Source organism: Orycteropus afer, unplaced genomic scaffold, assembly GCF_000298275.1.
Source record: "Orycteropus afer afer isolate SDZICR_OR568_19922 unplaced genomic scaffold, OryAfe1.0 scaffold00133, whole genome shotgun sequence".
NCBI classification, from domain to species: domain Eukaryota; kingdom Metazoa; phylum Chordata; class Mammalia; order Tubulidentata; family Orycteropodidae; genus Orycteropus; species Orycteropus afer.
The window spans coordinates 3,666,968-3,681,184 of record NW_006921720.1 but is presented as its reverse complement, the minus strand read 5'-3'; the positions used below and the strand labels follow the sequence as shown (position 1 = coordinate 3,681,184).

Below are 14,217 nucleotides of genomic sequence, written 5' to 3'. Positions count from 1 at the left end.
AAAGTATATGTGAACTGCTGTATGGAAAGTGAATTTGCTCTGTAAATCTTCACCCAAATCACAATAAATAAAAAATAATAATAACAATGGGCTTTATTTTGTAGCCTTTATGTGAGCTTCAAGGAGCCCTGATGGCACAGTGGTTAAGTGCTCAGCTGCTAACCTCAAGGTTGGAGGTTTGAACCTACCAGCTCCATGGGAATGAGGTGTGGCAGTCTGCTTCCATGAAGATAACAGTCTTCGAAACTTGATGGTTTAGTTCTAAATACTCTGTCCTGTAGAGTCACTATGAGTCAGAATTGACTCAATGGCAGTTGGTTTGGTGGGTTTTGATTATGTGAGCTTTGATTCCTATTTTTGTTTCAGAAGCAAGCTTTCCTAATGGGATCCTTTTCTGACTCAATCTGTGTGACTCAGTTCTTGGGCTGAGACTGTAAACACCTGATGGGCAGAGGAATAAGGGAACAAACTCCCTGTTCACTTTGTCTGAGGGACTCATATTTCACTTAGAACACTGAATATATGCCCAAGCCAAGTCACAATTAATTTGGCCTCAATAAATAAAAACTAATAAATGTAGTCACTTCAGTTGCCCAACTATAGGCTCGTAAACAGGAAAATATAAAAGCAAATTAAACAGGAAAATATAAAAGCAAATTAATTCAAGCCAATGAACTACCATATTTAGAAAAAATTGTACTTAAAACATTGATTGACCATGTTCTATTATTTTAATTCTTATATTTTAGAATATAATAATTTATTGCTTATATGTGGAAAAGAGATACTTTAAGGAAATACTGCAAAATTCTTCAAATATATGCAACTGTTAATAATTAGAATGGATAAGAGAATATGATAGTAATACTTCAATGCAAACCCATAAATAGAACTGGGAAACTATTGAAAGTGCATTTCCTATGGATTTGAGAAAGATACCGCCTAAATGTGTTCATTTTATGTATGAGAAAACTGAGACCCAGAGACATGAAGAGACTTGCTCAAGAGCTAGTCAGCGGCAGGAAGTTTCTCTGGTATCTGTCTGGAACCTGTTCTCCAAAGTCGTAGTGTTAGCTCCTAATTTTTGCCCACAACATGAAATATCTAAGAAATGTGCTCCACCAAACTAACAGCCATTTTGAAAGAAATACCTTTATTTAAATAAGTAGTTTAGAGGTAGTCCCTGTTACTAAATCGTATTTTTAGACTTTGCCTCTGCCCCCAAAAAATCATCATACAGGAATAGCATTAAAATTTGAAGTTGTATTCTTGACCAAAGAAGCCCTGGTGGCTCAGTGATTAAAGTACTTGGCTATTAATCTATTCAAACCTACCAGCTGCTCCATGGGAGAAAGATATGATGGTCTGCTTCCATGAAGACTTACAGCCTTGGAAACACTATGGGGGCAGTTCTACTCTGTCCTATAGGGTTGCTAGGAGTAGGAATCAATTTGACAGCAGTCGGTTTTTTTGTTTTGTTTTGTTTTTTGTTTTTTGTTTTATTCTTGATCAAGATATGTACATAAATGATTAAGAGAGATGTGATTAAAAAAAGGCTACACTGGTTTTAAATTTCTCTAAAATAGTAAAATGCCCTTATGATCAAGTGAGTATGAATGCACTTTAATGTCATTTTGGTGGGGAAACTATGGTGACAGCAGCTTTTGATCTGGCTACAGAGAAATCTAAGCCCCATGGCCATCAATACTGCATACTTTGTTAGCACTGATCTTCCTATCGGGGTTGACACATCTATGCAGAGCCCCATCTAGGACCACATTGCCTTTGAGAGACATATACAGTTAGATGATTCAACTAGTATTTATGTAGGACTTACAGGGGCATAGAGGGTTATTTCAGTTATGAAAGATAATGTTCTCCTATCAGGCCTTTTCTTGCTTTCACTCCAGCCAACCTCTTGCCTGTGCAGGCCCCTCAAGTATATTTACCATCAATCACACCATAAGGTCTTGCTTTTAAATCCCCACCAATTAATAGTTGACTTTGCTGACTTGAAGAAGCTGATGAATTTTGTACTTAGTGCTGTTCATTTCTTCATTTCTTCACACACACACACACATACACATATCTGTACACCTAATTGTTTCCTTATTTCATTATGCACACACTCTATCAGATTGTAATTTCACCACCACCATCATTTCTTACCATAATGTTTTGCACAAATGAGACATCTGATATAGATTTTTATAAGGGCAGTAAGACAGCTGTGTTATCTTGGTAAACAAACTATCACTCACTGTCGTCGAGTCAGTCCCAACTCATAGAGACTCCTCCTTGGATTTCCGAGGCGGTATCACTATGGAAGTAGATTGCCCAATCTTCCTTCTAAAGAGTGGCTGGTGGGTTTGAACCAACAGCCTTCTGATTAGCAGTGAAATGTGTACATAATAATATATTTTATGTTGGTTTTTTTTTACGCTTCATTATAAAAATCTTGAAAACATACAAAAATAGGCCCAATAATATAGGCAATCACCTTGTTCTCATCTCCCATTTCTCCCAATTATCAACTCATGGCCAATCTTTTTTCATCCCCCTTCTCCATTTTACAGGTATAAACCATTTTATAGTGTTTAAAATACTCTCATTTACGTTATCTCCTTTGAGTCTTGTAACAACTGTGAAAGGCAGGTTATGCAGTTTTACAGTAAAATCCTATGTCTAACAAATTACTATTTTAATGTAAATGCCAATTTTTAAGATAGTGAGGAGAAAGATACAAAGGATGCCCATATGCCTTTATGTTTTTGATTTTACTGGGTTTTGGTATCCTAATTCATTAATAAAGAGAAAAGTAGGAACACTGGCATGTTTTATTTTCAACTATTATTCAAACTGGGAGCTCTGGTAGCATAGTAGCTAAGACACTTACCTGCTAACCAGACAGCTGGCAGTTCAAACCCACCAGCCACTCCTCGGAAGGAAGGTTGGGCAATCCTACTTCCGTAGTGATACTGCCTCGGAAACCCAAGGAGGGGTCGCTATGAGTCGGGGCCGACTCGACGGCACATAACAACAACAACAAATTATTCAAACTGAATGAAATTATTTTTTCAATAAAATTGTTAGGGTAAAATGCCAATTTCTATTTTTCTAGAAAACCACTTTTATTGATAACCTTAGTCTGAGCCCATTATATAAAAAATGAGATTTTACTGAACAAACAAAATACCTGCAGTCTAAAATTTTATACATAATAGCTGAAAACATCTAAAATTTTAAGAAGCATAATAATTTAAAACAATTCGAGGACAAAACTGATTTTTGTAGAGGATCCAGATGCGTGAAAATAAAACAAATGAGCCATTTAATTTGTGGTTTACATGTCATTCTTCTGACGGTTATCAGTGAAACTGTCATGTATCCCTAGAATTTGGGGCTATTGGAATTATTTACTTTGACGTCATTCTTTCACATAATTATGTCTGATATTTTAACAAAGTATTAATGTCTATATACATTTGTGTTGTCTGATGATCAATTTATTGTGAAATCTTGTGGGTATTATTAACACCTTCACATTACATTATTAGTCAGCACATGAACCACTTCTGAGTCCCTTTACAACCTAATTTGCATATCCACAATATTTTCACATAGATATTTGCAAATACTTAATTGTATATAAGTTTATCATGATCTCTTTCTTATTTGACTAAAGAACCTCAAGGATGTTGCAAAATGCTCACTTGAAGGTCGATTTAGTCATACTTATGAACCCCAGGCTCAAGTGTCAAATGAGATCAGTTTTATACAATACATTATTCAGGGTACAATCTTTTTTCTGCAGAAGTTATAGTCTCATGTTACTCAGCAAGTCAAAATGTAAATGTTTAGTGATTATATGGTATGTGTTTGTTAACTCCCCAGATGGGATTTTTTTTCACCTTTGTTTATTTGAGAACAATAACAGGATGCTGAAATGTAATGGCTGATGCCAGCAATACAAGGCTTCATTAGTAGAGATGAAGCAATGCTCACTATGTTACACAAATAATTAGAGAGATTAAATGAAAATAAACACTGAGAGGATATGTAGAAGCTCTGAAGTTAGGTAATTATTTTAATTACTCTAGTGACTTCCAACAACCTTCATTATCAGCCACAGATCAAGTTTAAATTATTTTATGTAAGAATATTGTAAACTATATGGAAAAGTACTATAGCTAACTGGTGATTATGCTTCATAAAAATGACATTTGCTTCAAGTTCCCATTTAAAGGAGTCGTTTCCATTTCAGTACCTGACAGACTATCTAAATATTTTAAAAGAATGATAAATTTTTGTATGATGAAATTCTGCCCTAGTTTTGTGCTTCAAATCAACATCCTTAATGATAATTTTTATATCTTTATATCTTTACTCAGATTTGATTGTAAAAGATGTGAGTCCACATTTTTGAGTCACTGAGCATGAAACAGTATGGCATATTCAGTCATTTGAGATAAATGTCACTTGTGATTATGTCATCCTTATTGCATGATTAGCTGCACCCTGAATTTGGGGTAGAGTTCTGCTTCTTTTCCCATCCTATCCCAACTTGGAAAGACTGTACCACATACTCTAATAGGTGGCACCTTCTCTATAGGTGGGGCCCTATTTAGAGGCACTATCATTCCTGTTTAGAATGGATTTCATTTTACATTCCTGTTCACCAATGATGTCCCTGTGAGATTCCCTGGGTTAAGATATTCTTTTGAGGAAGCAATACCTGTATTAAAAAAAAAAAAAAAAAAAAAATTAGACTGCCTGATTAATGCCAGCTGCTCTGCAAAATACATAATTTATCTAACTAAATCCTTACAAGATCTCCATGGAGTGTATATTATTAACCCTATTTTCCAGATGAGGAAAGTGAGGTTTTGAGAGGCTCATTGGCTCTCTAAGATTGCAGAAACAGAAGCTAGCTGGCATGGGATTCAAATCCAGGTCTGCCTGACTCTGAGAAGACTTATATCCCTCAGCAGATGACTGAATGAGGTAAACCTAGTCACAAACACTGATTTAGAAAATATGAAGTCTTTGATGTGCTAGTGAAGTGTTGTGTTGTGTTGTATGGTACCATGAATTCAGAGCACCAGGTAGAGTCTCAAATTCTGAATTTGACTGGTTTTAAAAGTGTTTCATCACAGAATATTCTGATTCCTGGAGATGAAGCAGTTAAGAAATAGGTTTCATGGTGTAGTGGGAATAACTATGTTACCAACAAATTAGACTACTGTGATGCTTTTAATACAATTACTAACCACTTGAGCTTTAGTCTAGCTACACAAGGCATTTTTCTCCAACCAAATGAAAAAATTCCAACATGATGAAGGAGATGTCAGTAATCTTTGGTGGGCGAGGGTTAGGGAGTGGAGTGAGGAGGTGGAGAAAGTTGGGGAGGTGTGTGACAGGGGTGCTGCTTTATAGCATTTAAGAAAAGCCTTTTCTGATTTTCCCGTTGTTTTTTATTTCCAGGGCAGGCACACCTGGAGGCCTTACCAGGACACATTTTCCCTGTTTTGTATTATATTCAGCTGCCAGCGAGGCTATCGAAAAATACCGGACCATCTACTGGATTCATTGTTCCCTGTGTTTAGGGTGCACTAATATGAAGAGCTTCTCGGAAGGAAGGTTGGGCAATCCTACTTCCGTAGTGATACTGCCTCGGAAACCCAAGGAGGGGTCGCTATGAGTCGGGGCCGACTCGATGGCAAATAACAACAACAACAACAACAACAATATGAAGAGCTTAAAGCAGGAAATGTGGGGGAATATAGGGAAGTCGGGACAGAAGACAAGCTCTTTGCCAATAGTTGGGGGGGGGGAGCTCAGGTAGCAGAGTGCCTAAGACATTTGACTGCTAACCAGAAGGTTGGTGGTTCAAACCCACCAGCTGCTCCATGTAAGGAAGATAGGGCAATCCACTTCGGTAAGGATTTATTGCGTTGGAAACCCAGTGGGGTAGCTATGAGTCACTGATGGCAGTGAATTTGGTTTTGGTTTGGTAGTATCTGTAAATTTTACTTCCATCTGCCCTGGAGGTTAGAGAAATCCACAGGCATGCTGCTGATGCCTAATGGGCATGAGCTGCAAGGGGAGAGCTGGGAGGGTACCTGCCTCAGAACTCTTGATCGTGCCCTCACTCAGAATGCCAATTGTTCTGAGAGCGAGACTAAAGAAGGCAGACAACTGGAGGAAGACAGATTCAGAAATTATTTATAATAGACTAGGGAGGGGAAAGCTTTCCTGTTGTTTTGCAAGCACCTCCATGGGACGCGCCCATGGCACCTCTTCCTTCTTCCAGTTTATTACAGAGAGCAGGAACTCAGCTACAAGGTCCTTCAGATAGAAAAAGTCCAAATTAAGCCCCAGCTGTTAACGCTGTTTTAGTTTTGCATGTCACCCTACACTTTGGTTTTGATAGTATTTATGTCTAAGAGGACCAGCCCCACCAGGCAGGCCTTGCAGTGAGGAAGTCACAGACTAGACTCAGTATACCCACATTCTATTTCCACTTGACCACTTGCTACTGACCTCAGAGAAATCACTTTAAACTCTAGCCTCAGCTTCCTCACCCAGAAAATGAAGGTGATTCTACTTCCCATGCCTCCTTGGAATGGTCGTTGTGAGGGTCAAACGGAATAATCCCAGTGACAGCAAACACGGGACTCTGACTCCAAATTACTTAAGAAAAATAAGTAAAATATGTTGTTGTTTGCCGTCGAGTCGGCCCTGACTCATAGCGACCCCTCCTTGGGTTTCCGAGGCAGTATCACTACGGAAGTAGGATTGCCCAACCTTCCTTCCGAGGAGTGGCTGGTGGGTTTGAACCGCCAGCCTTCTGGTGAGCAGTCAAGTGCCTTAGGCACTATGCTACCTGAGCTCCTAAGTACGGAAGTAGGATTGCCCAACCTTCCTTCCGAGGAGTGGCTGGTGGGTTTGAACCGCCAGCCTTCTGGTGAGCAGTCAAGTGCCTTAGGCACTATGCTACCTGAGCTCCTAAGTAAAACATACTCAACTGGAATTTTAGGAATCCCCCGCCCCCAATACTCTATGGTCAGTCAGACAGCAACCATTCGGATTTGGGTCTTTCTCATGCTCTTATCTCATATGCCAAACACCTATGTGTGGCACCCCTCTATCTCCAAGGACTTCTATTGATTTCTGCCTTTCAGTGAAAGCGCTTTTTGTTGCCGAGATTTGGTACACTCCCAGCACACCAACCTCGCAACTGTGATCCAGAGAAGGGATCCCTTTGCTCTCCCGCCTTTCTTCCTCGCTCACTCTCAGCCCCAGGTCTCCAGAGTTCCCACACGTAAATGGATTTTCCTGGCTGATCTCCAAAGACCTTGCAGTATTTCAGAAAGCTGAGAGAGCGCGGGAGATCACCGAATGAGCATCCACCTCTCCGGGAGGAAGTGCATCCCCGTGGGGACCCTCCTCCCTCGATGCATCGGCGGCCTCCCGAGCCAGCTCACCGGGCCGTCAGCTCCAAACCCGGCGGAGAGCCGGGGCCCCTTCCCCGCCTCCCCCTCGCTGCCCCTCTCCGCCAGTAGCAGCGCTGCTGTCTTCCCAAGGGAGGACGCTGGAGTCTGCAGCGCCCCCGCCCCCTGGCTTTTTCTTTCTTTGCTTGATTTGGGATCTTGCTGCCGGAGCCGGGAGAGGTTCTGCGAAGAGAAGATCGAGGGACAGGAGCGCAGGATTCCGAGACGGCGCGCGACCAGAGCTGAAGGCACAACATCCTCGGCGTCCCCTCCGGTTCCTTGCTGGCGGGGATGTGAGGAAGGAAAGCCCTCAGCCCCCACTGCAACTAAAGCCCGCCCTCGAAGGTGTTCTAGAGAGCTCACTGGGGGCCCGCTGCTGGAGCGTCTTTACCTGCAGCACCGCGGGACAGGAGGGGCGAAGCGCTCCGGGTCCCAGCTCCCTTTCTTCCGAAAAAGCGCCGTGGGGGACCACCGCCCTCCCGACGCTGGACACAACTCCTGGACCAGCAGCGCGTGGCTAGACCGAGCGGAGGTTTCTGCCTGCTCACCCGGAGTAGGGCGCAGCCTCTGCCCACCTGCACCCCCTATAGCCAGCCCTAGCTTCCCCAGCACCTACTCCGATCCCCCACTCTCAGACGCTGAGCCTTAAGGCTCCTAACCCCCGCAGCACCCTCAGCCCCATGGAGAGCGCGCTGGCCGCAGCTCCTTGAGTGCGGGCGCCGCAGCCGTCCAAGCTGCGTTCTGGGGTACCCCGGCTGGCCCCACTCAGGGGCTGAAGGGGCGGCCCAGGCGTCTGAGAGGCCGGGTAGGGTGCGCCATGAAGTCCGTGCTCTTCAGTCGCTTCTTCATCCTTCTGCCCTGGATCCTGATCGTCATCATCATGCTCGACGTGGACACGCGCAGGCCCGCGCCGCCGCTCACCCCGCGCCCCTACTTCTCTCCCTATGCAGCAAGCCGTGGGGGCGCCCGACTCCCGCTCCGCAGGGGCAGCCCGGACAGCGGCTTGGGGCGCGGCACCGAGAAGCGCAATGAGTCAGGGCCGCAGCCGCAGCCCGAGCCGCCGCTGCCCACCATCTATGCCATCACGCCCACCTACAGCCGCCCAGTGCAGAAAGCCGAGCTGACCCGCCTGGCCAACACGTTCCGCCAGGTGGCGCAGCTGCACTGGATCCTGGTGGAGGACGCGGCGTCGCGCAGCGAGCTGGTGAGCAGCTTTCTGGCGCGGGCCGGGCTGCCCAGCACGCACCTGCACGTGCCCACGCCGCGCCGCTACAAGCGGCCAGGGCTGCCGCGCGCCACTGAGCAGCGCAATGCCGGTCTCGCCTGGCTGCGCCAAAGGCACCAGCACCAGCGGGCGCAGCCAGGCGTGCTCTTCTTTGCCGACGACGACAACACCTACAGTCTGGAGCTCTTTCAGGAGGTAGTTTCTGGCCCGCCCAAGTTGGGGGGCGGGAGCGGGAAAGGACCTCTGGGCCCGCTAGGCAGCTTCCGAACACTCCCTCGCGCTTCGGCTGCACTTTTTGAGTTCTCACTTCTCCGAGCACTCATTGGGGACTCTTTGTAGCGCCGTTCCTCCTCGCGTGCATTCTGCAGCCTCGGCTGGCTCTGGCGTGTTTACGCTGACCCGGTAGAGGGTGAGTGAGAGGACCGATGGCGTAAAGGGAAAGCCTGGTCTGCCTTTTATTTTTTTGCGACCCGCGATTGGTCAAGGAGTAGCATAGGTGAGGTGGGGAATGACTTCCAGGAACTGGGCTCTGGCGGGTCAGAGCTTGCAGCCCAAACAGGAAGGCGAGCTGCAGGAGGTCTCAGCGTCCTGGGTATCAAGGAGGGACCCAGCGCATTTTTGGGGGGAGGGGACTTGATGTTCTCTGAGGAAGACTTTTCAGTGCATGAAAGTGTGGTTTTTTTGAGTCTACAACTATGGATAGGAAGGTGGAGAAGATGACAAAAAACATCAGTCTAGAAGCTAATTTTTCTTACACAGTCCCATGGCACAAACATGTTTATTAGTGGCATAAAGGATTTCTATGGGATTCCTTCCTCCATTCCTTCCTCATAATCTACTAAGGCCTTTTCTGACCCTGAAGATTACCTCTTTTACGGGAAAACCTTCCCTGGCAAAGAATTGAGATGGTTCTGCCCTGTGATTATGTCATTTCACAGCCCGAGGGATCAGCTGGGCTACTGGCCCTTTTACCACCCTTTCTCAAAGGCTTGCCATTGACAGGGTTTCCAGGCTGTTCGTGCAGCAGGGCCGTTATATCCTGCGCTCGCTGTCAGCTCCTCTGTGCAGCACAACCCCTGCTGCTGAGAGGTCACACGTGTTCCCTTTGAACTGCACAGAGCCAGCAGGCACAGGGTTACAACAGGTGTTATTTCTTCAGGCTGGTATTTTGTCTGTATTCTGCAGTTGAGACTGGGTTGCATGGTTTTGTTTGTTTTCTTTTTCCGAAACTCCACGAAATTAAAGCTGAAAGGAGTCTTTTTGGGTTATTTGGTATCCCACCAGACAGCTGCCTTCCTTCACCCACACTTCCTTGACCTCCTGCTTCCATGAAATCTGTACACCCCTCTCCACAAGTGGACGTTTGGAAAACACTGTATAAACTGGACACTGTGAACTCATAAAATAACCTGTGCCTAGGATCCATACACCTTAACCGACTCCCCCCTCCCGCACTTACTTACTAATCTCTGTTTTGCTTTCTTAACCTCAAGATTTAGCTACTCTGTGCCCTTGCAGTCTAATCTTTCTGCCTGTATGCCTTTTACAATCCATTTCTTAAGGGCAATTGCAACCTTCATTTTTATCCATCCTTTTCAGTAATTGTACTGCATCTTTTATCCTCTAACCTTTCACTATGCAGGACTTCCTGCCATGTTTCTCCAGAGAAATAAATAAGTTTGGCATTTATATGATAATGACTTTGTTACAACCACAAATAGAGATACCATCTGAGTTTAAGTTAACTTTATGTAAATCCTGCTTGAGTGCTCTTTCCCCCTCTCTTCCAAATAAATGGCTTGCATTTTGAAGCAAGGATCTTTAAATTTCAGTGCACCATAATTTTATCCTAAAGTCTCTCCCCCCTTCCATAACTTGGAAGTTGCTTTACCTGTGAAAATGTGTGGTCCTCTGTAAGTAAAGTAATACACATAGTTGTCAGTTAACCTCTTAGGGGAGTAGTTTGTAAAGGGAGAATGATTTTCAGTTTCTTCTAGCCCATTGGTCTGAGGTTGTATGAGTGGAAGAGTTGGCACATACAGTGAATCAAAACAGTGTTCCTTTGACACTTCCCAAGCTGAAAGGAGGGTTTGTTGGTGGTGGACTTTGAGCAGCAGAAGAATTCAGTAGGTTTTTTTCTTTGGTTAATGGGGGGCAAAAAGATGATAAAATGAGTAGCAGAGAGGGTGAGGTGAAAAAAAAATAGTATTGGCAAAGAAGAAATTATAAATGGAAAAACATACAAAACTTTCAAGACACTAAAAATCAAAACCAAACCAAACTCACTGCCGTGGAGTCAGATTCAACTCATAGAGACCCCTCCTTGGGTTTCTGAGGCAGTATCACTATGGAAGTAGATGGCCCAACCTTCCTTCCAGGGAGTGGCTGGTGGGTTTGAACTGCCAGCCTTCTGGTTAGCAGTCACATGCCTTAGGCACTATGCCATCAAGACACTACAGTTTAATCAAAATAAACTTAAAATAAGAGCATGTACAACTGTTTTTTATGTACATGTGCCAAGGATACAAAATACACAAAAGACAGTGCGGACATTTAAAAAGAAAAAAAAAAAGGTGTAATATTCATGACAGACTTAGAATTTAAATTCTATAACTCTTTGAGGTCAGTCCCAGACAGTAAATTTATGACTAGTCTCTTTCTCCACCACTGCCCCACCCCTGGCTACAATGTTTTAGGACAGAGTAGGCATCTGTTGACCATGTCTGTTAGTTGATAACATTGTTTTTCTTTTTGCAACAGGTCCTTTTTCCTTGTATGGCAAGCAGTACTGAACCTTCCAGGAAGTCACATTAGTGGGATTTATGCTTCCTTTGTCTCATGCAGTTTCCCGAATTTGAAGTATATTTTCTTTTAAAATCTTTGTTTATTAATAAGATGGCCTCATTCTAGGATTAATGATTCCATATGTGTTAGTCGAGGCATTGCTCTCTTGGAGAAAATGTAGGACCGGATAAAACATTTGAACACAGCAGCTTCTTGGGGGAAGGGGAAGATGCTGATCAGGGATTCTGTAAGGCTATGGCATATATCAGTCCTTTCTAATACACACACACACACACAAATACACGCAAATTAGTTTTTAAGTAATTCACAGTACTTAAGGAAAGAATATCCCAAGTCAGACTTCATCTTTTATTCATAGTGCTTCTAATTTCCATGGTTGATGTTAAAGAAGATAAGATAAAAGGAGGAAAATGAACCAGGTACAAATTAGCTCACCAAGTATTGGCTGCAAATGAAGGAAAGTAAAAGATGAAAGGTCTCCAAATTAAATTAAAAGCGCAACAGGCAATCCCGTGTTCAATCATTCCTCCCTGGTAACTGGGATGGTGCTTCTCGCATACAGCTAACTCATTTTCAGCCTTGCCTTTCAACTGAGCTGTGCTGGGAAAGAAATTTTGCACTGTGCATTGAACAATTCTACGATTACAGCCAAAGCCACTTGCAAATGAAGCTCAGTGTGAGTCGTAGCTACAGAAATGGGACTGTCCGCTGGACAAGGAAATGGTAGGGATATTCCAGGTTTCAAGTATCTCAGCACCAGTGCTGCTCTTCCTATGCCGTTGATGGGGTTTTGCACTATGGATCACAGGTAATCCTGCCCGCCTATGCACCCTATCCATCTAGCTCTCAGGAAAAGCTTATTTGCAAAGGATTTAAGCCGCTTATACCGAGTTCTATTTTCAATAACACTGTTGATCAGATTTCTGTTCTCTACTAGAAAACCTTCCAAGCTTTTCTTGGTTTAAAGCTGATGCTTTTCAGGTGAAGCTGGTTTCACCTTTGGAAATCGATTGAATTGAAAGGTTAAAAAAATAGCACTTTCCAAGCAAGAGGAAAAAAAACTTTTGAAACTTTAACTTAACTTAATGAGGTAAGATTGGATGACAGATTGGCTCTGACTTTAGAGACTCATGAGTCTGCGTCTTGAAAATAATTCTGGAAAGCAGTGAACTAAAGAGGTCCCTTGTGTGAATTTTTTGTTGGGTGCTGTGCAGCTGTTTGTGTGTAGGTGATGGAGTTGAGGTTTAATTGTCCTGCCCTTTTTCTGAAGCAATTATATGTTTGCCCCTTTTATATGCAGCTTATTAGAGCTATCATCCAAAGGAAACCTGAGTGTAGAATTTGGGCCATTTTCCCCCTAATTAGTAAATGCTGTGTGTTTTCTGCAAAGAAGACACAAGATTTACTTTTTACTCTTGCTGCTGTAATTAGCATTGGATAACCATTTTTTCAAAGTGAATAAAACTAGAAAATTCTCTTTGGTATAGCATAAAGACTATTTTACATGAAGTGTGCCCCTTCTGTTTTATTTCTTCTTGTCTGGGAGCATTTTGTAAAACTATCTACAGAGTTACAGCCAATCTGCTTTTAGACTAAAACCAAAAATATCAAACCCTCTGCAAAAATATCAAACCAACTGCATTGAGTCAATTCCTACTCATACCCTACAGGACAGGGTAGAACCACCCCATAGAGTGTCTAAGGCTGTAAATCTTTATGGAAGCAGGCTGACACATCTTTCTCCGACAGAGCAGCTAGCAGGTTTGAACCACCCCACTTGTAGTTAGCAACCAAGCATTTAACTACTGCACCACCAGGGCTCCTTTGCTTAGACTACAAATGTTAAATCTATAGGTTTTCTTTACTCTCCCTGGATGTACGGTACTTGAACTATGGTTCATATTTGACAGCATTTTCTTTGGAGACCAGCAGTTTTCATTTGGATTTTGATATTTTAATGGACCAGAAATAACAATTTGGGTGTAAAAGACATTTTCCCTTCTGCCTCTTCCTGCTGTCTTTTCCATCATTGTTCTTTCCCCAAACTACTTTTCACTGATTATTATTTCTTATGAATAGACATGAAGGCATGTCCAGATTATTGTTTGATGCAGGGAATTATTGTATCCTTCAAACATGTAGGCTGTTTTCTACTGCTTCCTGAAAACCTTAGTGGGTGGCTCCATTTTCTTCTGTCTACTCCACTTGCCTCTAAATTACAAGCTGGTAAATTTTCTCTTGTGTGAACAGTGATGGAATAGTAATTGCTTTTAAGGCATGCTACAAGAGCAACATAGAAGAACCAAAGTCAATGGTATTATTTATTAACTATTCCAGGTGGTATTCAAGTAGTGTGTGTTTTTCTGTTTTTTCTTTTGGTGCAGAATTCAGTAACTTGCCCAGATATGTCTTTTCACATGTTTTGGACTCTGATAGAATATTTGCTCAGTCTGTACAAATTAACACCTTAATGTATATTTGATTTGTATTTCTGTTGAAGCATGAAATATAATGAAGCATAAGTTTTGCCTGGTGCTCAAATTCTTCCTAAAAATCACAAATAAAATTGTTTTACTAATGAATGTATGGGAGCTCTGGTAGCATAGTGCCTAAGGTACTTGACTGCTCACCAGAAGGCTGGCGGTTCAAACCCACCAGCCACTCCTCGGAAGGAAGGTTGGGCAATCCTACTTC

At 43.0% G+C, this 14,217-nt stretch overlaps 1 protein-coding gene across 1 annotated transcript in view; it reads left to right on the top strand.

Moving 5' to 3' along the window:
- The first annotated feature begins 8,310 nt into the window (after positions 1 to 8,310).
- Positions 8,311 to 14,217, top strand: part of B3GAT2 (beta-1,3-glucuronyltransferase 2) — a 62,466-nt gene continuing 56,559 nt past the window's right edge. The window contains exon 1 of the mRNA XM_007945188.2: positions 8,311 to 8,913. Coding sequence (XP_007943379.1) covers positions 8,311 to 8,913 — 603 coding nt within the window. The remainder of the gene's footprint in view (positions 8,914 to 14,217) is intronic.